The sequence below is a fragment of the Gavialis gangeticus genome, unplaced genomic scaffold (assembly GCF_001723915.1).
Source record: "Gavialis gangeticus isolate Ggan-Ray unplaced genomic scaffold, GavGan_comp1, whole genome shotgun sequence".
Taxonomy (NCBI): Eukaryota; Metazoa; Chordata; order Crocodylia; family Gavialidae; genus Gavialis; species Gavialis gangeticus.
Window position 1 is genome coordinate 4,618,325 of NW_017728973.1, and position 25,792 is coordinate 4,644,116.

The 25,792-nt window shown below is 57.2% G+C and overlaps 1 protein-coding gene across 2 annotated transcripts in view; it reads right to left on the reverse strand.

Annotated features, from left to right (window-relative positions):
• Nucleotides 1-127: 127 nt before the first annotated feature.
• The window catches only part of THRA (thyroid hormone receptor, alpha), a 40,805-nt gene continuing 15,140 nt past the window's right edge, over nucleotides 128-25,792 (reverse strand). Inside the window, exons 1-8 of one of the 2 annotated variants that reach the window (XM_019506965.1) lie at nucleotides 11,563-11,693; nucleotides 11,346-11,407; nucleotides 7,533-7,633; nucleotides 5,215-5,362; nucleotides 4,419-4,624; nucleotides 2,323-2,469; nucleotides 1,828-2,086; nucleotides 128-427 (exon numbers count right to left, since the gene is read on the reverse strand). In XM_019506965.1, coding sequence (XP_019362510.1) covers nucleotides 177-427; nucleotides 1,828-2,086; nucleotides 2,323-2,469; nucleotides 4,419-4,624; nucleotides 5,215-5,362; nucleotides 7,533-7,633; nucleotides 11,346-11,407; nucleotides 11,563-11,678 — 1,290 coding nt within the window. In that variant the 5' untranslated portion in view covers nucleotides 11,679-11,693 and the 3' untranslated portion in view covers nucleotides 128-176. Of the gene's footprint in view, nucleotides 428-1,827; nucleotides 2,087-2,322; nucleotides 2,470-4,418; nucleotides 4,625-5,214; nucleotides 5,363-7,532; nucleotides 7,634-11,345; nucleotides 11,408-11,562; nucleotides 11,694-21,210; nucleotides 21,511-25,792 lie in introns of those variants that run through there. The other variant, XM_019506975.1, reaches the window with a different exon arrangement.

Sequence of the window (25,792 nt, forward strand, 5' to 3'; positions counted from 1 at the left end):
GCTTCTGCAACGCCGCAAGCTTTTGTCCCCCTGGAGGGTTGGTCAGGATTAAAAGGAGGATCCAGAAGTTTCGTTTAAAAAAAGGCAGGAACTAAATCAGACTGTCAACATTTACTTCCACACTTTGCTGTTCATCCCTATCCCTAACGTATCTCCCTTCCCCCTCCCCGTCTGCCCTAGACTTCCTGATCCTCGAAGACCTCGAGGAAGAGGGGTGGGAAAAGCTCAGTGGGGCACTCCACCTTCATGTGCAGGAAGCGGCTGGCGTGGCAGGCACCAATCATGCGCAAGTCGGTCACCTTCATCAGCAGCTTGGGCCAGAAGTGGGGAATGTTGTGTTTGCGATAGTTGATGTAGTGTTCAAACGCCAGCAGGTATGTCTCTTGGCTTTTCTCAATCTTGTCAATGCAGAGCAGCCCGGTGCGGTCTGAGGAGGGATGGACAGGCATCAGGCATGGGCCATGTGGCAACATGTAGTGGGCATCTGGACTCCCAGCAGCCCCTCACTCCCTATGAACACCCACGCTGCGCCATCCCACCAGTATCTGTGTTCATCGGTCTCTTGCTTGGGTTGTGCTGACAATCATGGGCCCAAGCACTGGGTGGGCTCTCAGTGTGGCACATGCTTATACGTGGCCACTGGCAGAGCCTCATGCATGCTGCACCCAGGGGCTTTTTCCCCCATAACCCAGACCCTGACTCTAGAGCAAAGGGAGCACTCCCTTGGCTGGCACTATAATAGCTGTTACCACAGGGAAGAGATCTAGGAGCCATTATGGACAGTTCACTAAAAACATCAGCTTAGTGCTCAGCAGCCATCAAAAAGGCAAAAAAAAATGTTAGGAGTTATTATGAAGGGAATTGCAAACAAAATTGAAAGTATCATCATGCCCCTTTTTTAAACCATAGTGCATCCACCCCTTGAATACTGTGCCCATTTTTAGTCCCCACACCTCAAAAAGGATAGAGAAGAACTAAATAATGTCCACAGAAGGGCAAAAAGGATGATTAGTGGTATGGAGGGGCTTCCAAATGAGGCGAGACTACAGAGGCCAGACCTGGTCAGTTTAGAAAAGAGATGCTTGAGGGAGGGACATGATAGGGGCTTACAAAATACTCAGTAGCAAAGAGAAAGTAAATGGGGATTTATTATTTACTATCTCTCACAAGACAAGAACTAAGGGTGCCAAAATGAAACAAGTAGGTAGTAGGTTTAAAACTAACAAAAAGAAGTTCTTTTCCACACTGCGTGACATTCAGGTGTGGAACCCATTGTCACAAGAGACTGTGGAAGCTGATAGTTTAGCCAGATTTTGAAAGGGATTGGATAAATTTTGGGAGGAAAGGGGCATCAGTAGCTATTGAGCATGAGAGCTAGGGATACAGCCTCTGAATCAGAATTTCCTAGCCCTTAAACCCTGGAGGCTGCAACTGAGAGAGGAACAGTGGAAAAAACCCCGGTCACTCTCTCTTTCAGCATCTGGTCTCTGCCACCGAGTGATACAGGCAAAATGGATCTATGGTCTGACTCAGTAAATGTTCTATGTTCTTATGGTACCAATAGTAGGTGCTTTACCCTCCTTTTAGGCACTGAGTTGATGCATCTTTCACAGAGGGCACTGGGGGGAGCCAGGGGCCAGAGCTGAGGTCCAGGTTGCCATCTCAAATTTCAGCTGAACCATTGTAAAGGTAGGGTGGAATCACCCAGCTGCAGGAGCCACACTAGTGTCTGGCCAGGTGCATGATGAGAATATCTGCCCCTCCCCAGCAGCAGCAGGGTGCAGGTGGACGCAGGTTGGGTGCGGGGGGTAAAGGGCCAGCTGTTACCTGAGGACATGAGCAACACGGCCTGGAGGAGCGCAACTTCGGTGTCGTCCAGGTTGAAGGCAGAAAGCGACTTGCCCAGGTCAAAGATGGCGTCTGACACCACGCCCAGCCCGCCATTCTTCAGCTGCTCCCGCTTGACAGCCATCTCGCCGCTCAGCGTCAGAGTCTCGCTTTCAGGGTCATAGCGCACTGCTGCTCGCAGGGACATGATCTCCATACAGCAGCCCTTCAGCAGGATGATCTGGTCTTCGCAAGGCAGCTGTGCACAAGGCACATAGAGGGGTTAGATGGGGACCGGGGGTGGGGAGGGGCAGACATCCTCTTTTCCTGACCCAAGACCCTGCCTCTCCCCCACTGTCTCCTTCCATTTGTCTGCTCCTTCCAACCCTCTTCCCAACCCCTCACTCTATCCCTTCTATCAAGACCCTTCTCACCTTCCCACAAGCCCCTCTTCCAACCCCCCATCCCCAACTGTGCTCTCCACCCCTCTCCTACCTCCGCAAACATGGGCAGTTTTTTGGCAAAGTCCACCACGCGGGTGATGGCCGGGGTGATGATTTTTGTAAACTCGCTGAATGCTTCCAGGTCAACCTTGTCCCCATCAGGCATTGAAGCCATGGGAGACTGGCCAATGTCTTCAGGCTGCAGGGAAGGATAGCACTGCACGTTAGCGGCCTGCCAGCCATGCATCCCAGAGTGCTGGCTGGGACCCTCTTCCCAGCCTGTCCCCCCCTCCAAACCTTTTAGGGAAGAGAGACAAGCCTCAACAGTCCCTGGGAGAGGACTGAGGGGGTAAGGCCCTCTCCACACCCCCAGCTCCATCTATCCAAGAGAAACCTCCCTTGTGGTGGGTGTATGCCAGGATTAGAGAGAGGGGAGGTGAAAGGGGCACAAGAGGAGACTTTGATCACACCCCTGAATAGAGGCTGAGCTGGGGAGAATTCATCTGTCATACTCCCAATCAGCAGCTGATCTGGGAAGAGAACCCAGGTGTCCTGACTCCACCCCTTCCCCCTTCCATAGCCAGGGAGAAAGCCAAGCATCCTGACTCCCAGTCCCCTGGTGCAACCACTAGACCCTTTTGCCCTTGCAGAGCTGGGAAAAGAACTCAGTAGTCCTGGTGTCCCTTTCCCACATCCCCCGTCCCACCATGCCAACAGTGAAGCTCAATTCACAGGCTTCCCGTGGGCTCCAGGGACACCAAAGAGCTGCAACCAGGAGGGGGAGCTCCTTCCCTGGCTAAGCCCCAGCCACATGAGGGAGACCAGGGGAGACTTCCTTCCCTTCCGGCCCATCTGCTGGGGGGAGGGATGAGGGGCACACAGCGCAGCTGTCCCATTCATTCACCAGGCACTAGGAGATTTAACCCTTCACAAGCTTCAAGGCAGCAACAGGGTGGGGCAGGGATTGTTAGCTGCAACAGTGGGGTGATGGCATGGGGCTGGAGGCTTCTTCCTCTCAGTGGTGGGGTGGGGTAGGGATTTGTGTCTTCCCCCGCTATTCCCAGTACATCAGGGTTCAGTGCAGACCGTCATGCTGTGATCCCCAGCTAAATCCTCACTAAGCACCCCAACAGAACTGGGCATGGAACCTAGGAGTCCCAGCTCTGTCCCCTGCTCTAACCACTAGACTCCATGTCCCTTCCATTACTGGGAAGAGAATCCAGGAGACCTGGCTTCCACTCCTGTGACCATGCTGCATCTTCTCCCCAGGTCCTGGACCCCAGGCTAATGGCTGGTGCAGTGTACATGTCTGGTAGGACTGCAGTGTTTGTGTGCCTGGGTCCTTTCCCATTTCCTGCCACAAGGAGGTGCTCTCTTCCACCCCTAAGATTTTCCAAGACACGCAGGAGCTGGGATTGGGATTCCATGTCTTTAGTCTTAAAGTCATGGGTTCGCATCCAGGCTGGGACAGCAGGGCCAGAAGGCAGCCACAGCCCAGGAGTGCTTTGGTGGCCCATGAATGAAATATAGTTTCTGGGACTTGGTCCAGTTTGTAGCAGCTGTCATAAAGCCCCTCCCTCCTCACTGGCCTGAATGCAAGGTGGACCAAGGGTGCCATGAACCCCTAAGCAGTCCCATCCCTGTGATGGTGGGGCATGGGAAAGGGTCACAGAAGCAGGGAGGAGTTGTGAGGTCTACAGTCTACTGTCCATGGATGAGGACCCCAAATTTCTATCACCCTGGTATCATGGCTCTGACACCCCATGGGAGCAGGACAGCACTGCCTCAGTGGAAGGGGAGTTGAATGCAACAGCTGCAGATGCTGATTCAGACGCATTTGACACCAGAATGAACTCACAGTTTTGCCCCAGTGACAGAGCAAAGGGAAAAGACAAAAGTAACCCTCAGCTACTGCCAGCAATGGCTCCACACTGCAGGAAGAGCCAAGTACACATGCACACACGAGACAACAGGTGTATTAGCAGGCCTTGCACGATGGGCAAGGGTATGCATGTGTGACAGGGGAAGGGATTTGCAGAGTGGGTGAAGGTATGTGCATGAGCAACCCTGCACGTCTGTGCAATGCAGAGGTGTGGCTTGCGGCCTGGGTGTGGGTCCACATCAGGCAAGTGGGAGTTGTGACCTCACCAGGAATTTCCGTTTCTGTTTCCAGTGGCTGCCCTGGGCATTGGTGCTGCGATGCGCCTCAGTCACTACGTGGATCAGCTCCCACTCCTCGGCACTGGGCTCTGGGCGGTGCTGCAGGGACTTGATCATCTCCTCCTTGCGCCGCCGCTCCCGATTCTCCTCAATCAGCTTCCTCTTGGCTACCCTCTTGGAGTCATCCAGCACCACTGGAGATGGCAGAGGGAGAGAAGGGGCATGAATAAATGTGGTGGCTGTGGCTCCCTGCACCCAGAATTCGGCAGCACACAGCAGCATCAGTGATTGCCCAAGGCACCACAACATGTGACCTGCGGACAGGATACAGGTTCCAACCCACCAGGACAAGGTATCTCAGGCTGGGTTAGCCCCTCCAGGAGCTGGTGTCACCCATGGGGCCTAGTTCTAAGCAGAACACTGTTAGGTGGGAGCAGTAAGGGGCCTGAGAACATCCATGCTAGAGACTGGAGATGGTGCCATCAGGTGTGGGGAGCTCTGCTCCTTTCTGTGCTCTAGAAGTCACAGAACATATCCCCTGCAGCCTCTGACACTGCCCTCCCCTCATCCCCCCACCCTTCTCCATAAGTGTCCTCCATGCATTCAATCCTTGCTGCCCCATACAGCCCTCTCCACCCATGCCCACTCCCTCCTTCCCCATCCATTCATATGCCCATGCCCACACAGGGAACAGAGGCATGATCCTAGAGGTCTCTAGAGTGCAGCAGACTGAGATATGACAGGATCCAGCGAGTACGTGTTGAAACCACCCTGAGGCTCTTACAGTCCATGGCCATGCCCACAGAGATGCACTTCTTGAAGCGGCACAGCTGGCACTGGTTGCGGGTGATCTTGTCGATGATGCAGCAGCCATCGTATTTGCAGGAGTAGGTTGGGTGCAGGTTCTTCTGGATGGTCCGTCGGAAAAAGCCCTGTGGGAAGCGAGACGGGTCCCAGTGAGCCCCCTGCTCGGTTCGCCCAACACTGAGGCACAGTCCTTTGCAGAGCATGCTGTCCTTGGCCACACCACTGTCCACCCCTTGCTTTGGAGGGAGGATAGGGAGTGGCAGGGAAAGGAGGCATCCACGTATTGTGAGAGGGGCTGAACTCTGGGCTCTGGCAATCCTATTCCAGACACAGGCAGTGCTGGGTGGGAGAGGGCTGTGCTGTGTGTGTTTGCACCCAGCCACATCCCCTGCTGCCTCCTTGGGAGGGCAAGCAAGCAAGGGTCACCACTGCCCAGCTCTGGCAGAGGTAGACGGATCCTGCGCTCAGGGTGAGGAGCAATGTTCTGGTCTTTGGGGCAACTACCAATGACCTCCAGAATCCCTGAGGAACCTTGGCCAGCATCTAGACCTGGCAAGGAAGGAAGGGGGATGCAAAGAGCTGCTGACTTCTTGTTAACTGACACATAGTGCTGCCAGGACTAGGGGCAGAAAACAGAATTGTTACGTCACAGCACCCTGCTCTAACTAAACCATCCAGATCCCTCTAGACTAGGAGCCCACTGACAGAGTGGGAATAGCATGATAGGAAAAGGGGGAGAGAGAGGAAAAGACATGGAGGTCTGTGTATCTGCCAGGACTGGTTGGGAGCTGTTTGGAGGTTTGGGTGAATGTCTTTGGTTGCTGAAAACAGCTTTACGAAGTTGTCCCAAGTTTTGCCAATGATTTTCCAACCAACCCTCCTACCCATCTGCCCCCACCCAGCCCTGGCTTGTGCCTACATGGACTGATCAAGTGCCTCCTGTACATACGCAGGGAGCCAAACACTGCCCTAGGTGTCAGCCAAACTCATGCCCCAGTGTCTATTGAGATCTAGTGCTGGAAGTAGCTATGCAGGCCCTGGTCACCCATCCGGCTTGGTTTTGGCATGTATGCGCAGACAGACACCCTGGCCAAGCTGTGTAATTCCTACCCCCGCTCCCGACTCTGGACACAGACACCCCTTGCGGGGCACCTGGTGAATTCCCCAGCTGTTTGTGAGGAAGGGAAGGAGGCTTTCTGTGCTCCCCACCTCTCGCCTCCCCCACTTCCCTCACTGCTGCTCCTGAACCTGAATGAAGGCTTTTAGGGAAGGGGAGCAGGGAGGGAGAAGAATTTTCTTCAGTCACTCCCAGGAGATGGGGCTGCGGATGAGTGCTGCACAAGAGACACAAGCTGCCCCCTGCCCCCAGGACCTGGCTCAGGGTAGAAAATCCTCAGAAGCTGGAAAGGCTCCATCTCTGACTAGGCTCTTGCCCTGATCTTACCTCCTCAAGGCAGGAGTTCCTGGTGACCTAGCCTAATGCTAGGTGAGTCCTAATGGCAGGCTAAGAGCAAGAGGCACATGGAGACCTCAGTGCCCATCTACAGGGCACCTGCTGCTGGACTGAGTCAAGAAAACCCATCCCACAATCCCTAGCAGCCAAGGTCATGCAGCAAGTTGGGAATGGAACCCAGGTGTCCTGGTCATCTTTCACTCCAGTTGGGAACCCCCTGCCCTTGTGCCCTATGGTGGGGTCATGCCAGGCATCCCACACCTGGTGCTGTCAGTAGCTTGAATAGAGAGGCCAATGCCAAAAGCAGGCCTGGAGGAGGCCTCCAGCACGATCCCTGCCCAGGCCTCATGGCAAAAAAGCTCCACATATAGCCCTGGGCTAAAACTAGGGGGCAATTGCTTTCCCAGCACTGAAATGCAGCTGCTTTTGGGATGCAGCATAGAGGCTGCTTGAGGGCTGCAGAGCAATGCCTACCCAATGATTTAGGGCAGAAGTGAGGAGAGATCCTGGGTCTGCTTTGAGTGATGATGGTCCACCTCCTTTCTGCACCATGCCATGGCACTGGAGTCAGCAGTGGCTAAGAGGGGACAGGGGGCCCTACAGAGCACCTGTTCTATCCAGTAGCACTGCACTGGGGGATTGCAAACAGCACTAAGGGCACGGCATCCTTCCACTATAGGTGCTGCCCGGAAACCCCTTCATGCACTGACCAGGCTGAAGGCTGCTGAGCTTGGCTGCACTCTCACTAAAAAGGCACCTTCCTCCTCTTTTGCTCTGCAAGCTCTATGCCCCATGGATCTATGGGAGGCTGCACCTTTTGCCAGGTTGTGCCCATGCCTTACCTTGCAGCCCTCACAGGTGATACAGCGGTAGTGGTACCCTGTAGCTTTGTCACCGCACACGACACATTGTTCATCTTTGTCCAGGTAACTAGGGATGTACCCTGGGGAGGAGACAGAGTCTGAAGGTCAGAACGCTGGGGCCACAACAGCCAGGCCCAGCCCCAGCCCCAGCCCCAGCCCCAGAGGAGCGGGGAGGCACCACCACCTGGAGGGCACATGGACAGGTGGGCACCCAAGCATGATATGCATGTGGGTGCAAGCACATGCATGTGGGGGGATTCATAGATTGTTAGGGGCTGGAAGGGACCTTGCAGATCATCGGGTCTATGCAAAGGCACATTAAGGCACTTTTGCAAACATGTCAATAAGCACACCCCTATGCACACGTGTATGCATGATTTACTGGTGGGAATGGGGGACAGTGATCCTGCTTTGCCCAGACAAGACAGGGCAGGACGGGCCCAGTGAATACACTGTAAGAGACGCAACTGGAGTACAAACTTTAGGCCCACTTTAAGATTAGGATTAGAAGCCTTGTTCCCAACACCCAGAGCTGGCTGCTGAGTGCTGCCTATGCTCACATAACAGCACAGCCAGCCAGTAGCAGGAGCCCCACTCTGTGCCCTGCCATTATCCCAATCCCCCACTACCCCAAGAGGTGCAGAGGCCTTGCGCTGGTTGCAGGCAAGTCAGGGTGACACACTCCTCCCACCGGAGTCACTACTGAAAGGTTGATTCCTTCACGGGGCAGATGAAAGCCAGGGCCTGCTCTGTGTGAACACCCCACAGTGCACATACCCCCGCTGCTTGGACCCTGCACAACAGGATGAAGAGGCAGAAGCAGGGACAGAGACCCACTGGCCTGCGCTGCAGGAGGCCTTCATGAATGACAGCAGCAAGAAACGAGGAGCTGCCAACAGGCGTCACCGCAAACGCACAACTGCATGAAATCCAACCACGCGCGGTTCCCTGGGCAACAGGCAAAGCAGCTCTCTACCATGTGCACTGAGAGACGGGCTCCTCATGGCTCCAAGGAGGGGAGAGGCCTGATGCACAGCCAGGCTGGGCTGGTGCCAGGGCCGCTTCCTTCCTGCCCTCACCCTGCAGTCATGTAGCTGTGAGCCCAGGAGGAAAAGGGACTTGACTCAGGGCACCAGGCAGTCTGTGGCAGGGCACAGGCTTGACCTCTACCTTGTCTCCCAGCACTGGCTGCCCCATGGGTGGAGGCCTTAAAGCCAGTGCAAAGATAGCCTTCCTCCTACTTGGTAAACGTCACTCGGGAGAGGTTTAAAGCTGACTCAGGCACCCGTGGCCCATGCTAGACTCAGAGGGCTCTGCAGTGGGGCTGTGCCTCCCAAGAAACCAAGTCCTTTGCAGCTAGACCTGGTTGACCTCGGAGGAATGGGGCTGCAGAAGGTGTCAGGACAGCCATTGTAAAGGGAGCCAGCTAGGCTGGTGGGTTGGCGGTGTGCGCACAGTCAGAGGGCAGGACGCGCTGGAGAGCTCCCAGGCCTGCAGGGAAGAGGAGAAACTGAGGTACAGAGAGGAGATGGACTATGCCTACTGTCCTGCGGAGACCCTGGCCCCTCTGTACCCCCAAAGGCTCACTCCATAGTGCCCTGCAGGACTTCCTGGATCCACAGGAGGCCCCAAATTCCTGGGGTTGGCCCTGACACTGCCCCATCTGTGGGGGGTGGGGTGGGAACTACGCCCCTCCCACATGTTAGACACAGTGGGAGAAGCTAGACACTGAAGGGGTTAAAGGAAAGGAGGTAGGGGGGATGTAAATAGGTTTCTTCAGCCCCAGACCCTTCAGAGCTTGGTGGGGGGAGGGGACTGGGTCTGTCCTCTCCTCCCACCCCCCAGCCAGGCCCACTGTTTTTTCTGAAAGGCAATTTAAAGAGGGAGGTCAGGGCTGTTGGTGCAGAAGGGCCCCAGCCCTGAATGTTTCCCCTCCCTCCTTCCCAATAAAGAAAGGCCTTATTATATTGGGAGGGGTGCACAGACAAGCCCACCCCCACCCAGTGCCCCCTTTGTCTGCTCAGCTCACGTGACCTGCCTCCGCACTCCGGTTGGTGGCAGGGGGGCCTGTCCCCTTGCTCACCAGGCCGGGGCCTCCTGACAATGCCCCACTGTCACTGCCTTTGTCTGGGTTTGGGAAGAGCTGGCCCCACCCACCCCCATGGCCTTGGGGTGACCTCGCTGGTGGGGGAGGGCGGCATGGCGTGGTTGGCGCTGCTTAGCCCAAGGCTGCCAGGGCAGGAGTCCCAGAAAGGCTGTGCTTGTCCCTTGTGCCCCTCATTGGGGAAACTGAGGCAGCCACTGAAGAGGCAGGGAAAGGCAGTGACGGAGCTGGGGAGAGAACCCAGGAATCCTACCCCACCTCTGCATCTCTAATGCAGCAGGCTCCACTTGCCTCCCAGAGCTGGGGAGCAAACCCAGGCGTCCTGGCACCCAGGCCCCCCCCACCCCCGCTTTAAGCCAGCAGTCTTCCCTCCCTTGCCAGTGCAGGCACTCTTGTCAGCCTTGCTGCTGCTGTTAGCAGCAAAACTGAGGAGAAGGGTAATTTCAGCAAGCAGCTGCAGGGTCCAGAGAGCTTCCGGCTTGCTGGAAATTCTGAAAAAATGTTGATTTTGGTCCAATTTGGATTGGAGCCATTAAAAAAAACCCCAAACCCTCCTGTGAACCAGAAACCCTGCTCTCAGTCAGCACAGGCTCTGGGCTCTGCCCCTGGCCAGGAAGGGGAGTTGGAGAGTGCTCCTAGTTAAAGTAGGAGGCCTGAGAGCCAGGACTCCTGGGTTCTACTCTCATCTGTACTGTGGATATCAGGAAACAAACAGAACCTACCTCCCCTATCCGCATTAACCTGCCCATGCCAGACCCCCAGGGCAGCCACTCCTGCCCTAATGGGGCGTGTGATAGACACCTGCCCTGCCTGCATCTCCTGGGAGCATGACTATAGCAGGTAGCCATGCATGCATGCGTGTGCAGGTGGGTGTTCTCAGGAGCCTGTACGTGTGTGTGAGTGTGCACGCAAGGTGCTGTGGACTCAAGCACTGGCCTGTGTATAGGGATAGTGTTGGTGAGGGACGGGGGCTGTGGCAGCTGGAAGCAGATGTCAGGCCAGCTGGGACACTGTGTTGCTCATCTGCCCCACTCAGCGTTACCCCAGGGTCCAGGCCCAACTACACATGTGCTGGTTCAGGGAGGCCAGGACTCCAGGAGGGAGACGGTCTAACCTTACGTTGGCTTCTCCTGGCACCTCCAGTGGAGGGACCCAGCAGAGGATGGTTCCTGGAGATCTCACTCTAGCTCTGGATAAGCCTCCCTGCCCCCACAATGTGCCCCTTGTCACCCCCACTACAGCAGCAGGGAGCGCTGTCAGCACCAGCACTGGGAGCAGGCTCTGCCCCAGCCTTGGGGAACAACACTTTCCACCATTATCTAGGGCTTGCAGAGTTCAAGTTCCCTCTTGCCAGAGCCGATACCCTCAGCTGACCCTGATGAACCTCCTGCTGAGAGTCCCAGGACTTGCAGGGAGGGGCTGGCGGGGGGATGAGGATGGGATCCAGCCCCTCCTCTGCCCCTGGGGGAACCAGTCTGTTGTTCCCACTAGCTTGAGGACTGAGTGCTGAGCCTTGGTAGGAACCTGCTGCCCCCCACCTCTGGGGTTGGCCCTGAAGCCTAGGAAGCAGCTGTTTGACCCACCAGATGGGCACACAAGGTAGAGGCTGTGGGGGGCTCCAGCTGCCTGGGTTGGGGTTGGGGGAGTAGGGATGGGCTGTCCTAGGGGTGGTCCAGAGGGGTCAGTACCTGACATGCTGCTCTTCACCGAACATTGGCTGCTCTTTCTTTTGCGTTTCCCATCCGGCCACCTGCAGGGGAGACATGGGGAGTCCTGGTTATCGACTGCAGTGATGGTCTCTATGCCTCCACCCACCCTACCAAGACCCCCAGCTCCCAAGCCTCCCTCCACACCCCCACCACATCCACCCAAGAGAAACCCTTGCCTTCCCCCAACCTGCTCCACCTGGAAGAACTCCCCACAGGCACCCTGGCCCAGGGAGCGCCGTGCCTGGGCAGGCGGGCTGGTTTCCTTATCCCTGCTCCACAGATGGGGAAACAGAGGCCCCGAGGAGGCCACATGTTTTGTGCTCTCCAGCTCCCCTAGCTGCTGGGTCCAGCCCGCCAGGCTCCTTTTAAGGGGTTGGGAGTGAGGAGGGAGCTGTCCTGTGACCTGTTATCTGGAAGGAACAGGGGAGATAAGGGGGTTTGGAGGGCTGGGGCAGCTGGGTTGTGAACAGGTCCGGATGCACACACCCAGTCCCTCCACACAGCTTGGGCCTCCATCCCCCTATTGCCCCATTCACAGTCCTGTGGCTATCCCCCTAACACCACTGCCAGGCCATGGGCAGCCTGTGCTGCTTGGCTTAGTGGCTGCTTCCCCAGCTCCCACTCCCCTCCATGAGAACACACAACCAGAGATGGCTTGAGCCAGTGACAGGACCCCAGAGCACCATCTCAGAGTGAGCCTGACCCCTAGTGAGATCCAGACAAGGCCCATGAGAACAGACAGACATGGAGATGAATATGGGTAGATGAGGAGATAGATGGAGATGCTGGATCCCAGACAGACAGGCATGTAGGGGGACAGGCAGGCATGTGTGGACAGATGTCTGCAGGGGTGGATGGATAAGGCAGGACAGACAATGCAGGAGTAGATGGATAAGGCAGGACATGCAGACACCAGGTTCTTATGTTCTTAGGTGATCATCACTTGATAGTGACACAAAGCACTTGCATGACAGACATAAATCAGCAGAGTGAAGGACAGAAGGAAGCTAGACAGATGGACGGACGGATGGATGGGTACATGTTGTAGGTGGCAGCATGGGGGTGGCAACTCTGAGGATCCCTGGGCCCTAGCGCCATATCAGCACAGAACTCGCTGAGTCCTGGGTCACAGCAGCTGGGTGCAGGTGGGAGATTCCTCAACTGCTTGGGGGATGGTGCTGCTCCTGGTCCTGGGGGCCTGGACAGCTCAAAAGGCACAGCCACACATGCCAACACATGCCACAAGAAGTTCCCAGGGGAGCGGGCTGAGCCTGAGCACTGAGCAACCCACAAGGTGGCACTGTGACATGAAGCAACAAGAACATCCCCCAGCTGGATCCACAGCCTGAGCTCTGGCTGGCAGAGACAGTATATGTGTGTGAGCGTGTAATTGGTGTGTGTGCGTGCACGCGTGTGAGAGAGAGAGGGAGATCCTTGACCTCACTGGTGGAAAAGATGTGTTGAGGTGGGGAGTGAGAGGAGAGAGAGAGAGAGAGATCCCTGACCTCTGGGTCAGTAAAGCCATTGATTTGTGTGTCTGTCCATGTGCAAACATGCATAACTCCTGACCTTGGAGCTGGCAGACATGTATATGCATGTGCATGTGTGTGATGTACCTATCCCTGACCTTAGGGCTGGCAGGGCAGTTTGTGTGTGCACGCGCATGTACATGTGCAAACTAGACCAATTCCTGACCTCTGTCCAGCCACACCATGCTGTGTGCATACATAAGTGTGCCCATGTCTGTGCACACACATGTAACCCCTGACCCTGGGTCTGATGCATGTGACAGCTCCTTACTGTGGCACAATGGGAAACAGCGGTGTCCTGGCGGCACCCAGGGACACAAACCCGCTCTGCCTGGAGGGATTCTGCTGCAGCAAGGCTGCCTGTGTCATGACCACAGATCAGAACAGGCACCAAGCAACTCCCAGCCCTGAACTGGGGAGCCCCTTGCCAGTTGTGGGCTATGCAGGATGGCAGCGCCATCCGCAGTGGCTGGCTGGGCCAGGGGGATCCCCCAGTCTGTGCAACAGGAGGGAGGGGAGCCCCTGCCAGCCTGGCACAGCTCGGAGGCTGTGCTCAAGAACTCTCAAAGACAAAATGTCCTTTTGGCTTCGGCTGGAACATGACATCAGAGGAGCTCGGCCCAATCGGCACGCCGAGATCTGCACCTCATTTGCACAGCAAGACCCTATTGGTGAGGCTGGCTGGAAACGGTCAGCTGGTTTGTCTCCCACTCCACAGTCTTCATGCAAGGGAATTTAGCGCAGGGAGCCAGGGAGCTACAGAGTGGAGCTAGGCGGGGCGGGATCCAGGGGCACTGGAAGAGCTGGGAAGGAGGGAAGGCAGAGTTAGGAGGAGGGGGTGCCAGAAGCCCAGGGCTGGCAGGATCCAGACTGAAGACACCAGCTCAGCTGTGCGTACACAAGAGCCGTGGCAGGATGGACACATTGTGGAGGGTGATGGGGGCAGCAGGCCCTGCTGTGTCAGGACCAAGGGGTCCAGCAGGTGGTGAGAGATATCTCCATGCTGCCTCTCTTGCTGGTGCTGCATATCAATTCCACCTCCACTAGGGCCCTGCTTGCAAAGTACCTCCCTGGCCTCTTGGTGCAGGCCCTGGGCTGGCAGCTGGCCTTGGCTTGATAGCTGTGAGGGATGCAACGCTAGCTCAATGGCCCTGGCATCCCCAGGCAGAGTCTCAGCAGGCGGGATGCTGGGCTGGGAAACCCCAAGGCCTGGCCAGAGCCAGAGACAAGTGCGAAGCTGGAGCAGCTCAGGGAAGGGAGGGCTGGGGAAGAGGCAGCTGTCTGCCCCCTGACAGAAGCCAGGCCCCAGCTGCTGCGCCTCAGCTCATCCTCCTGCAGCCTATGGCTTTCTCCTGCCCATGTTTCCTGTGGGGGCCGAGCCAGTAGAGCTCTCTCTGCTCCTTGTCCTGCCCATTCCCGCCTGCACCTGCCAGGCTGGGTGAACACTGTCAGGGCTGGGGGAAAGGCGGAGGAGGGTCTCAGCCTCTGGCCAGATGTTTCTAGTCATTTCTGGCATTGTCCATATCAGAACCACTCCAGCAAACATCCTCATTTTTCCAATGGGGCAGCCCCTCCCAGAGAGCTGCCAACAACAAACCAGCCATTCCAGGAGACCCTACAATAACACACCAACGGCTACAGTGGAAACTTCCCCCAAGCCCTCACAATCCCACCAGCCTTCCCTACGAACCCTACAGAAACCCAGTAGTGCCAGGCCCAGTAGCGCGCCCCCCACCCCTTCCCAGGGCTGTGGGGGCCTGCACAGATGCCCGGCCAGGGGCTCTTGACCTGACCAGCCTGTTGTCATCCTGGAGACGATGTGGGAGCAGCCTGTGGAAGAGCTTGGGAGCCCCCCGCCTTCCTCCCCCACCAGGTCTGGTGCTGACAGCACTTGCTGTCCCAGACAGCTCCTGGGCGCAAGGCCAAGGGGCGCTGAGGCGCTGCACAGCCTGGCTGCCTGCCAGCAGGGCCGACTCCACCTGAACCTTGGCTGCTCAGCCAGCGCCGCAGTGCGGGGACAGGCTGTGCCCAGCGCAGAGCACGTGTGGTATGGAGGGGCTCTCCAGCCCGCAAGCCCTCTGCACAGCACAGAGCACCCAAGCCTGGGGAAAGCAGTGTGGGGCGATGGGCACGGACAGTATTGAGCACCCTCCTGCCGGGAGAGCAGCCTGCCCATGCCCTGCCTGGACCTATATCCACCCCAGAGGAGCTCCCTGAGGCAGGGCCCAGACCCCAGGGTCACCCCTATCACCAGGGCCCTGCCAACCTCGGGTCCCTCCCTGTGGGCACGTGAGCCCCTGGGGAATCTGCCCAAAATAGAGCCTGGCTGTGTTTATGCAGGCTGTTTACCAGCTGGGCTGTGGTGGACAGGGGCATGGGGCCCTTGTGGGGAGCTCCAGAGGTCATACTGGGGAAAGGGGGTTTCTAAACAGGGCATATTGCTGCCAGAGAGAGAAACAGCCTGATCCCAGGGCATCTGGGGGTATGGAGATCACTCAAGGTCACCCAGCAAGGCAGGGCAAGAGCCAGGAGAAAACCCAGGAGTCCAATGCATTAGATACCACACCCCTCCCAGAGGTGCTGAAAGAACCCAGGAGTCCGGGTGTCCAACTCTTTCCCAACCCACTAGACCCCACACCTCTCCCAGAGCAGCTGACGAAACCCAGGAGTCCTGGGTGCTGGTGAGGGCGGGGGCCTGGCCTTTGTAGGGCCCTCCCAGGTCTGTGCTCCTTTCCTTGTCCCCAGTGAGCACTCAGGGCAGCAATAAGCCACAGGGTCTGCTGCTTCTTCTCCAGACTAAGCCATGGTGAGAGGTGCCTGGGCCTCTTCAGGCTGGGCAGTGTGAGGAAGCAACTGTCAGGTGCCACTGCCGGTCACACACACTGGCACCTGCCCAGCCAGGAGGGCACCCTTCCCATATGCCAGTCCCATGAGTGAGCAAGATGCACAGCCCAAACACGCAGGCCACAGGGAGAGATGGACTGTGACAGGTCTGGGGAGCTGTACCCAAGTGAGCATGAGAGAGCATGAGTATGCCGGAAGTGAGTATACAAATGAGCACGAGGCACCCCAGTACAAAAACGTATGGACAAGGGTGTGAGCAGGTGTGTTTGAGCAAACATATGCAGACAAACATGACAGCATGAGCACTGAGCATGTGCAAGAGGATGCAAATGTGCAAGTGAACAAGCGTGAGTGTGAACATGCAATTGCATGAGCTTAACAGTGAGGTAAGCAGGAGCATGGGGAAGGGGCCGCGGCTGTGAGACTGAAGTGCCCAGCTCAGAGCCCCTGGGGTGGCGCAGGGCAGAGATTCCTGGCATGGAACCCCAACCTGGCATGACCAGGTCAGAGACACCCAGGACACAGCAGGCTCAGCTGGGACCAGTGTCAGGGCCCAGAGGTGGGAGCAGAGATGCCCCCAGCTGGGAACAGCCTGGCTGGGTAAAGCTGGACCCAGTCTAGCCTACCTTGCCTGGGGCTGCCAGGAGCCAGAGCCCCGCAGCATGACCAGCCCCTGGTCTGCAGCCTTAGCAGGGAGACCCATGGCTGCAGGAGCCAGGGAGACCATGTGGGAAGCTGGTCCTACCCTCCTGGACACAGGAACCTCCTTCTCCAGTGCCATCAAGCCCCCAGCCCCACTCCCACAGCCCCAGGGCTGGCGGGGAGCTGATGGAAACAGTGCACACAGCAGGAACCATCCTGCCGGCAAAACAGTGGGAACACAAGGTCAAAGCTGGGGCACTTCTTGGGACGTCAGCACCCCAGACACAGCCCCTACCCCAGGCCACGGTCGACACGTCAGCTGTTACCCAGCCAGCCCCAAACTGGAAAATCTTCTCCTATTGCTTCACCCCAGGGGCTGGGTGAGTCAGGGAGGGGTGGATGGGGAGTCAGGCTGGCACATCTGCAGTCTATGGTTAAGCTTAGGGTTATCTGGCTGTGCTGAGGCAGTTAGGGCACTGTCTGTGAGGGGGCCTTGAACTGTGGTGGCTGCCATGGGTATGTTCTGCTCCCAGGTGAAGGCAGCTCTCTAGACAGGGATGTATTGAGAAAGGTGGGCTATGTGAGGTGCCATGTGTGGTGGGTCTGTAAGATGTATCGGTGTTTGCACAGGAGTGTGAGGTGTGTCAAGGTGGAGTATGCATGTGTGCATCTGTGTAAGGGCTCTGTGTGTGTGTGTGCCTCTGCATGAGAAAGGTGTGTGTGAGTGCATGTGTATAGGAGTGTGCTGTGGTGTGTGAGTGCCTGCATGAGGGCTGAGTGTATACAGATGTGTGTGAGCATATCTGCATGACGGCTGTGTGTCCATCATGTGTGTGTGTCTGTATGCATGTCTGCACAAGGGCTGTGTGTGTGTTTGGGGTGCATGGGTTTCTGTGCCTGTCTATGGTGTGTGTGTGGATCCATTTAGGTACCTCTGTATAAGGGCTGTGTGTATGTGTCTGCGGTACATGCGTCCACATGTGTGTGTCTGTGCTCTGCATGCATCAGTGTGAGGGCTGTGAAGGTGTCTGTGGTGCATGTGGATCCATGCACTGTGCACCCTGTGTGCAGCCCTCTTCATGTGCCTGTCTGGCAGGCTTGTGACTGGGGTGCAGTGGGGAAGGGACTCCCACGCTGTGTGTCCTTAGGCTGTGCCCCAGCTGTGCCCTGGCAGCAGGGGACCAGCACAACTCATGCCCTACATGCCAAGATCCTTTGCTGCCATGTCCTCCCTGCTCCCAGTGCCCCGGGGCCCAAGCCTCGTGGGATGGTTAGTAGATTCCTCACTCCACGCTGGCTCTCACAGGAAAAAACTTGGAGCAATACAGGTGTAAGGAAATCCCAGGACCTCCTGCCCCCATTCCTCACCTCCTGGACTGCCCCAGCCTTGCTTTCCCAGCCCTTTGGGAGTGGCCTGGGTCCCCTTCCAGCCTAAGGGTGACCCAGGGGGGCATGCACCTGCTGCATGCCCCCCTCCTCCACATAAGGACTCCCTTTCCTCCCCCGGGTGAGTGCCCCTGTGCTGGGTTTCCATGGAGCAGCATCGCCACCTGGTGGCCAGGTGCACTAATCACAGGTGTGTGTCTCCTGCCGGCAAGCTGGAACCAGGACACCTGGGTTCAGCTCTCAGCTTCTGCAACTTAGCGTGGGCCAGCAGTGAGACTGCCCTCCTCCCTGCCTCCACTTCCCCTCTGTAGGACAACCCTGGCCACTGCTGTTTCCCATGGCAGGGAACACTGGGAGAGGGGAGCATTATTGCACCAGCAAAGCTGGGAACTTCCTTTCCCACAGGCCTCTTGAACCAGACGGTTCCTCCCCACACTGCAAGGACCCTGCCACAGTGGCACAAGAGGTGATGGGGGTAGAGAGGAGGACAGTGCCTCAGGCTGGAGGATACAGAGGCACTTGATGACAGCCATGAGCAGAGAGCACGAGCTACAGTTCATGCATGTGTGTGTCTGTGCACAAGGCCGTGATTATGTGGCCATGCATGTCTCTGGTGCACACCTGCAGGTGTGGTGTGTGTATCTTTCTTTCCTTCAGTGGTTAAGGAAGGGCGGGCTGCTGCAGTTCTGCACTGTGAATTCACGTGATGCTGAGGAGGCTGGATGTACATATGCGTGCACGCACACGCGCGCACACACACACACATACACGTCTGTTTTTTCAGGCCTTCCTGCCAGCCCTTCGGAGCCAAGACTTCAAAGAGCAGCTTGATGAGAGCAAGTGGGCCACTGAGCAGCAAAATTGAAAGTACAACCCAAACAACATGGGGCACGTGAGCCAGCTTGCATGCCCTCACCCACCTACACACTATGGCATGCTTGCAGACACACCCCCTTGCACAAATGCATCCTCCCCCTGGCAAACTGCTGGGCCCCTTGGGAGTATGCCCCACACATGGGCTCCCAGGGGGTGCTGATCAAAAGACATAACAAATGCTCCTGAACCCCAGGAAAGTCCTACTGGAGGGAGAGATGATAACACACACAAGTGATTCCACCTCCAGGTAGTACAGGGTGGTTGGGAAACCAAAGCAGGGTATATGCAGGGGGAACCCTGCTGCCATTTGCTCCATCTTGGGAGGGTTCAGCTGCTGGCTAATAGGGGCAGGGGGAAATTGCCCAAGGACTGGGGTACAGGGTTGTCACTCCCCTCTCCTGCACCCCAAGCCCACTCCATGCCCTGAACTCTATGGTACTGTCTTATCTGCCCATTCATGGGGACCAGGGAGGATTTGAACCTGTGGCCTTTAGGATGAGATAGAGGGGGTCTGAAACAGTTACTGCTCCAAAGATCTTTGGGCCCAGGAATTGCCTTCCCCACCACCCCACTGATAAAGCAGGCCCTGGGGTGGGGCACAGTGGCTGTTCTGGGGTGACACGGTAACACCCTTGAGCAGTCACTTTAGGATGGGAGGGGATGGAGGATCCCATCTTCAATGGAAACTATAGGGAGGGGAGGCATTCAGGGAATTTGCCCAGGGGATGGGGTTTTAATGCCCAACTCCTGGGGAGAGTTCTCAGGGGTCTTGACTGACCACAAGGGGGCAGCACCTCAAGTTTGCAGCCTGGCTCACAGCTGGCACCGCCCTGCAGTGCAGTGTTCCATGCAGCCCCTGTGCCCTGCCTCTGCCCTACAGCACCCCTACAAAGCCCCTGCCTTGCCCACTGAACCATAGTGCCCACCGGAAGTCCTCCCCTGCCAGAGCACTCCATGGCAGTGCCCCCTACCGAACACCCTCTGCTAGCACAATGCACTGCCCTTGAAGCACAGTGCCCCCTACTGAGGTCCCTGCTGTCACTCCCTGTGGCACAGTGTCCCCCTGCACCCACCTATCTGGCTTCCTGCACCCTGGTGCCCCCAACAGGGCCCCTCACCTTGTTCTCTGCAGCATGTTACTCCCACTCAGCTTGACAACCTTACTGAGTACCCCCACCTGCCATCCAGCACCCTCTACTGGGTCCCACAGCAGGGTAACAGGTGCCAACATGCCACTGCCTTTGGCTGAGGTGTGCTGTACCTAGGGCTGACCTTGCTATGGCCCAGCCCCTGGGAGCTATCTCCCTATTCTGCCCCCCGATGGCCTGGGCTCAGAACCCTGGACCCACTGCAGTGCCAAAGGTGTGGGAGATGCCCGGCTGGGCTGCTTAGGGAGTGGGGTAGAGAAAGGACCCCAAGGCAGACACCCCCCTGCCCTCCACATGTACCAATGGTGTATGGATTTTCCTTCAAAGCACCATGATCTCACAGGAGGGGCTTTCTATCCTGCCTTTCCCTCTGGCTGCCTGGATGCCACCCCAGGCATGGCTGCCTAAATTCCAGTGCCAGGCATGGGGCGGGCACCCATGCCAGAGCCTGATGCCAGGAAACTCTGGGAGCGAGAGGCTGCGCAAACACATGGACATGGCATGAGCAGCAGTGGGGGCCGATTGTCTGTCTGCCTGCCAGGGACACCTGCCATGCCCCTCAACCCAGTAGGGCCCAGGCCCTGCCAGGGCCAAAGAATGGGGTCATTATCATCCTGCTCTCCCTCCTGTTTACCCTAGCCATGCCTGGATGGGCAGAGCGGGAAATAGGTCTCGGTGGCACGTTGGCAATGGGCAGGGCTGGCATCTCACATCTCTCCAGACCCAATTCTAGCCTGCCACCACACAGATCTGGAGAAATCTTTCACATGAGCCTTCTCACACGTGTTCACGCTCCCTTGTACATGTGTTCATGATCATATGTGCTTATGGTCCATGCACACTCAGACTCTGGCATGTGCTCACACAACCCATTCTCCCTGAGGCAGCCCTGCCTAGGAGTGACAGCCACTGCTGAACTGCACACAGGGCACATTAACAGCTCTACATTTAGAATCCCCCAGGCCCAAAAAAACAAGGCACAGCAAGTAGTTAGTATGGGACGCCCAGAGCAATGGGCATGGAACAGACAGCCTCTCTCCCCACTGTGAGCTGAGCCAGCCACACCCCCAAGAGATCACACTTTCAACACACCCCAACACGAAGCTACCAGCTCCCTCAGATGCAAATTCAACATCGGTCACGGAAGTCTCCCAAATGGAAATCATCATGAATGACGGTGAGCTCAACTCTGCCACGAGGCACCAGTAGCATTCAAACCCAGAACCATGCCACCCACAGCACAGGGTTTCTTCCATGCAACCTGGGCAAGCAGTGATAGTAGGTTGTTATCTCTTTCAAAGACTGACATCTTAGACCAGGCCAAATCATGACTGCAGGGCTGCCTTGGGCCATAAGGGTGCAGAGGGCACAGGAAGGGGGTTTCTGGCGGCCTGGGCAGGGGCTCCCCACAGCTCTTACCGGGTGTCCTCTGGCTCCGACTGCGAGTCCAGGGTGCTGGGCTTCTGTTCCATTCACCGCAATTCCATCCAGGACCAATCAGGAGAGACCGAGGTGGGCTCCGCCCCCAGCTGCTTTGCGCCGCGGTCGCCACGGCAGACGCGGGTCTGGGATTTGGGGGGACGGCGGGATGGGGAGGAGTTACAATGCACTCCCCATGGTGCCCGCCTCAGCACCAGCTGGCACAGAGCATCCCGGGGGGCAGGAGCAGCCGATGGAAAGGGGCACCGATCCCTCTGGGCCCAGCCTGCACAACAGGCCCTATGGAAACAAACAGAGCAGGCACAGCCTTGAAATGGGGGTTGCAGGGACAGAGAAGACCCCTCCACCTCAGGAGGGGACCATTTTCCTGCTCAGAAGTGGTGGAAGGCTCCCAGGCACTGAGCTGTGTTGAGGCTCTTGCCCCTCAGAGCTGCCCCCCACTCCCACCCCCTGCCAGGGCCCCTGCCCTGCTCTGTGAGAAGGGCAGGGCAGGCTCTAAGGGCCCCCAGCTCATGTCCTCCTGTAAGCAGAGAGCTGTGGACAACTCCTGGGGAGAGGCATTTGTGCCACACACAGGCCCACTGACTCCCCTCTGGCCAGCACGGGGCCAAGTCCCTTCATTAAAGAGGTGTGGGGGGAAGTGGAGCTGTGGGTCACCCCTGGGGCAGGAAGGGGCCACAGAGCCACAGTGTGAAGGACAGGAGCTCCAAAGAGTCCATCCAACCCTCTCCCCCTTGGACTGACATGACCCCATTTAGCACATAAATGGGACAGGGCAGAACCAACTGCCCCCCCAAACTGCTGCCTCCGCCCTTCCCTGGGGCTGGTGGGTCTGAGCCAGGCACCCCTCCTTTCCCTTCTTGGCGTGCTGGAAAGCAACTGAGGTTACCTCGAGGTTAGGAAGCAGCTGGGCTCCCTCCTCATAGCCTGGCGCAGGGCATGGCTCCTCCCCCTTCCCTGTGCACCCCCCTCTCCCTCCCTGTCCAGGCCCCCCCTCAAACTTAAGGATTTCTGCAAAAGCCCTGGCACAGGGCCAAGCTAAGCGAGCGCATCAAAGGGCTGTGGCGACGCGGGGTCCCCGCGGGGCCCCCCAGAGGCAGGAAGTGTAGGGGATGCGGGGGGTGGGGGGGTGGGGAGAGAATGGGCTGTGTCCTCGGGTGACCCCTGGTGGGGCTTACGCATGGCAGGGGTCTCTGCACGGTGTGTGATGGCTCTGCACATACCACACGTGTGGGAACAATCGCGCGCTCCAGGGGTGAACTGAGGACAAGAGGCTCAGAAGCATTCCCTGCCTTGTGATGGCACAATGGAGAAGTGGCCGGGACACAAGTCACTCTGCTCTGTGCCTGCCAGCCCTGCTGGGACAAAGTGGGATGTCTGGTTGGAGGGAGTTTGAGATGGAGCACCCCAGATTTGTGCCCCCACCCCCAAGACGATAGGCAGCAGGGCCTGGGTAGAACCACTGGGCAGGGGAGACGGTGTGTGATCAGTAGGTTCATCTCTGGCTCAGCTTGTACCGCTGAGTGCAAGACTTGCACAAGCACACGTAGGTACATGGATGGGTGTGAGCAGGCAGGGGCATGTGGGAGTTTGCGTGAGGGTGCGAGGAGCTGGTGTAAGACCCAGAGTGGGTTTGTTTGCAAGAAGGAGCGGGGCCATGTGCCAGACTGGGCAGAGTTGTGCTGGGGGGTGACCCCCACACAGCACAAGGCTCTCTGCAGCAAGGTATAGGGTACCTGTGCACACTTAGGTGAGAGGATGCACATGTGTGCATGTTAGCAAGAGTGCGAGTGTGTGCACACATGGGAGGTGTTCCATGTGATTGCTGTATGCAATGCGGCTGACTGCCCCCCCAATACTAAAATGCAGGAGCATGGCAGGGACACTGGGAACAGCTGGGGTGGGCTTCACCATTCAAGTGGGGTAAGGGGCAACCCTTTCCTTGGAAGGTTGGGGGATGGGAGACTCTGTGGGTAAGTGGGACAGAGGGGGCATGTGCAGGGAAGCATGATTTGTCCAGAGTTGGGGGAAACACTGTGCAAATTCCCAGAGCCCTGGTAAATCCCCAGCCCCTGGGCTCCCACACCTGGCAGCACAGCACAACCAGGGGGCTACAGGGGCTGGGGCATGGATACTTCAGGCCTCCAGGTCTGATCAGGCCCTGCCCAGTTCCATTCCCTGCCTCTCCACTCCCATGTGTGATAAGCCTGGCAAGTCTCAGCTCAGTTTGCAGGTGCCTGCACCTCCCACTATGCCCCAGACACCCCCTACCACTGGAAGTCTTGGCAGAGACCCAGAGCAGAACAGGCCACAAAGCTGGTGTCCTGGGGCCCTACGGAAAAGGAGAGGTGTGTGTGGGAGTCTCTGGGACATACAGGGACCTCGTGTCCAAGTGTCCAGACCTCTCACTTTAACAAAAAGGCAGAAGCAAGAGAGCCAACACTGGGAAAGAGAAGCACCCACCAGGGGTTCACCTGGCTCTGGGCTGAAGGAACAGGAAACCAGGGCAGGCAGGAAGGGAGAGAAAGCAGCACTGCCCCAGGGTCATGGCCAGGGCTTGCCTCCCACCGTGGCCAGATGGGAAAGCGAGGCACAGAGAGGGGAAGGGACTTGCCTAGCAAACCAGGAAGAGAACTCAGGAGTCCTGGATCTCAGGCCCCTGCTGTAGTCACCAGCCCAGGGCATGTCAGCCAGGAGCCCCAAGGGAAAGGGAGCATCCTGCTCTTCCTTGCTACATAACAAATCCTCCCTGAGGACTCATCCTTGTTGGTCTGGAGCAGGGGGGCAGCTCCATCACTGGCCCCACCAGAGGCAGCACATAGCATAGGTGATTCGCAGTGCAGCCTGGAGGACTGGCAGGTTGAGGAGAGTTTGGGGCTGGCATGATCCAGGCACCCCAGGGTATACACCTCCTTGGGCAAGCAGATCCCAGCATGTTGTGTCTCTGCTGCTGAACCTCAGTCAATCTGGGCCACCCTTGCTCCCAGAAGCATAGCACAGCTTCCCAGATGAGCATGATCATTCAAAGAGGAATGAAGCAGCCATGGCAGGGGAAGCATCTGCTGTGGCTAGACCACCCCTTGGCACAGTGCCTCCCTGCAGGGCTGACCTCCCCTGGCCTCTCCTGTGCTGTATGCTCCCCAGGGCCCAGGCAGGATGGGGTGGCCTAAGGACATGGCCTTGCCCAGGGGAATTCCCTGGGAAGCAGCCAGGGCTAGGCGGGTTCTCAGCACCCCCCCCCATCAGAGGAAGATGATGCATCTCTATAGCCTGAGAGGAAGGGTGCCGATGGATGCCCCACAGTGAACCCTGCCAGGAGGACAGGGGCAGCCCGATCAGCTGGAAATGAGCAAAGAGGATAGGGCATGGCCCACTCAATCCTGAGGCCAATAGCTTCCCAGTACTCCAACTGTTGGCAGCTGCCCAGGGGCTGCGAGCGAGCCAGGCCTCCTGGGTTCCATCCCCGGCTCCAGGAGTGGAATGAGAACTTGGTTAGGGAAGACATGGCTGGAAGTCAGGACACCTGGGTTCTGTCCCCAGTGTGGCCACTGGCCTGGTGAGTGAATTCAGTCCCCATGCCTCAGTCTCCCTATCTGGACAACTAAGGCAACAATGCTGACTTCTGTGCATGCAAGGGTTAACTAACACCCTTGTGACAAATGTGCAGAGCAGTGCTGCCCAAACTTTCATAGAATCACAGAGGAGCAGGGCCTCCAGAGGTCATCTAGTCCAAACCCCTGCCTGATGCAGGATCATCCCTATCCAAACCATCCTGTACAAATCCATAATCTACTCTTTGTAAAACTACTGTCAACCCTGACAACACAAGACATAACACCCTAACCTGTCCCAGGTAAATCAGAGGAACAATGGCAGCCAATGTCCTGCTCCTGTAAAAGGTTATTGATATACACTCAAGAGATCCCAGGTAGCAGGTCATGCCCCCCTGCTACAGAGGAAGGCAAAAACCCTCAGTCTGTACTCATCTGACCATGGGGTAAAATTTCTTCCTGACCCCAAATATGGCAATTGGTGTGACCCAGAGTGGAAGGGCAGACCCTCTAGCCAGGGACCTCTGGCTTTAAGTCCCACCAGCAGCACCAGCACACTCCACTCAAAATCCCCAGGCCTGGCTGCAGCCAACACCCGATGGCTCTGAGGAAGGCTTAAAAACACAGGATGAATGGGCAGTACCAGGCCCACCTATGGGCTCGATCTAAATGGAGGGCCTGATTTGGCATGCAGGGCAGGTGTGGCTGGGGCTCAATCTAGCTGTGTAGCAAAGACCCAGCCCCAATCTGGCTGCATGACAACTGCCCGATCCAGGCCTTATTTGTCTGTGCAGTAGGCTTGTGCGAGTAGGCAGCTATTTGATCTGGCTTCGGATCTGGCTGCTTCGGATGCCAGGGATCTGATCTGGAGCTCCGGACCGGGTTCCTGCATCGATCCGGCCAAAGCAGCTCTGAAGCTTCAGAGCCGCCTCGAAGATCTGACCATAGGGTATAATGGGGAATCAATAAAATATCTATAACTTTGTTGTTTTTGTCTGATTTGGATGAAA